General features: G+C 42.4%; 1 protein-coding gene across 1 annotated transcript in view; it reads right to left on the reverse strand.

The window, feature by feature from the left end:
* LOC108768239 (matrix metalloproteinase-2-like) overlaps positions 1–1,081 on the reverse strand; it is a 2,168-nt gene extending 1,087 nt beyond the window's left edge. The window contains exon 1 of the mRNA XM_018518604.1: positions 910–1,081. Coding sequence (XP_018374106.1) covers positions 910–1,081 — 172 coding nt within the window. The remainder of the gene's footprint in view (positions 1–909) is intronic.
* Between the last annotated feature and the right edge of the window lie 713 nt (positions 1,082–1,794).

Consider the following 1,794-nt stretch of genomic DNA (forward strand, 5'->3'; position numbering starts at 1 on the left):
TGTCACGTCCTATATTCCACAATTCTCGTAAGTCGGGTGGAGAGGGAATATGAGTGATCAAATTCGTTTAGGCAGCTACTGTCACCAGGAATTATTGGAAATTCCGATACAGAGGAAGTGGTAGAGCGGTTGATTAAACTAGTGTTCCGTTATTCATAGACGTTATGTCGGTAAGCCGGTAACGTTATCTCACGCGGCTCTGTTGATAAGTCGGTAACGTATCCGCGGTAGTTACACTGATGAGTTGGTAATATTGTCTTCCGTGGTTCCGTCGTTAGTTATCTGAATACGCGTCTGCGTGATGCACACGATAGTAGATTCTGAAGAATGGTAAGGCCGGTCGTTCGACAAACGCAAGTACTCTATAAAATCGCTATGCGCACGGAGGCATACTACGCAGGAAACTAGAGGGTGAAAGTCGACGACGATTCCACACAGTGCGCACTCAGTGAAATAGCCGAGATCTCCGTATACTAGGTAGTGGCGAATAACTATATCGTAATGAACTTGATCGTATTCGGATTTAGCGCGAAAGCACTCTGAACAGATATCTTCGTTATTTATCCGGTGCTGGTAAAAGGTGGCGCGACATCCCGATACGCTGTCTAACCACTGCTGGTAAGGTAGGGTTTGGTTATATCATTTGTTGGATTCACGATTAAAATAAGAATGCGGCGGACACATGGAGGTGAGTTCGGATTTACAGGTGTTTGACCTCGTTTAGCGCAATAATAATAGATTTACAACATCCCGATGTTACGTAATTATAATAATTAATATATTGACTTAACGCTTCTGTGCATGCAGGACAGAGAGTGTCAAATCGAACGGTTTCTAATGCCGTATTGCACAGCCGGCAATAGTAGTTAATCTGATCGGCTCCTAGTTGCAGGGAATGGCGCGTGTTACAGCCAATCTGGGTTTGAGGCGAGCTATTAGTATTCTCAAAACACCGTTGGCATATAACGTTATCGTTGACGTAGAAGTAAGTGGTCATGCAGCAATGGACGTTTCGCGATTCAGTCGGAGAATGTGCGCCTTCCGACAACTCGTTAATAACAGTTCCGCGTGTGGTCGACATGCAAGGCGATTGTGGCAAGCTTCCTTAATGAGGAAGATTCAACCCGCGGGAGTGTAATTCAACTCTCAGGGCAGAAATCTAGTCAAGAGGGATAGCGTCGATTAACGGATAATGAGGCAGTTTAAACGTGCGAACGCACACCAAGTGTAACTCAACTTGATGTTCTCACCACGTTACAACTACCACTCGTCTGGTTATCGACAATTTACAGTGTAATGATGACTGTGAATGTCGATTGAAAGTAGCCACGTGAATTAAGGTGTAATTCAACTTTAATTCGTAGAGCTGTATTCAAAGGCAATTCTCTGATTATAAGACATCTAGACCTTCAGGCAACTGCTGCGTACTCAGTGTAATTCAACTACGCAGCACTTAGTTGCTTGAATGAATTTGGTGATCTAATGATCAGTAGTCGATTTGGAAATAGTATTATATTATGTCCTACCTTTCGTTGCTGACTGGTAACGATATCGTTGATATAGATCACCGTCAGTACGCTCAGCTTGGAGTAAAGTGTGGAAAGCTTCCTTCCTGTCCTTCTCGTCCTTCGTGAATGTTGCGAAGAGCAGTATGAAGATTTTAATTATGAAGATTTTAGCGCGAATCGAATTGTACTTAGTTAATAGTTTAAGGAAGGGTGAATGTAAATAAACACTGACTCTATTAAATAATAATATACTTATAATTGCTTATTCTGTACGTTACAATAGTAT

This window comes from Trachymyrmex cornetzi, unplaced genomic scaffold (genome assembly GCF_001594075.2).
Source record: "Trachymyrmex cornetzi isolate Tcor2-1 unplaced genomic scaffold, Tcor1.1 scaffold770, whole genome shotgun sequence".
Classification (NCBI taxonomy): Eukaryota; Metazoa; Arthropoda; class Insecta; order Hymenoptera; family Formicidae; genus Trachymyrmex; species Trachymyrmex cornetzi.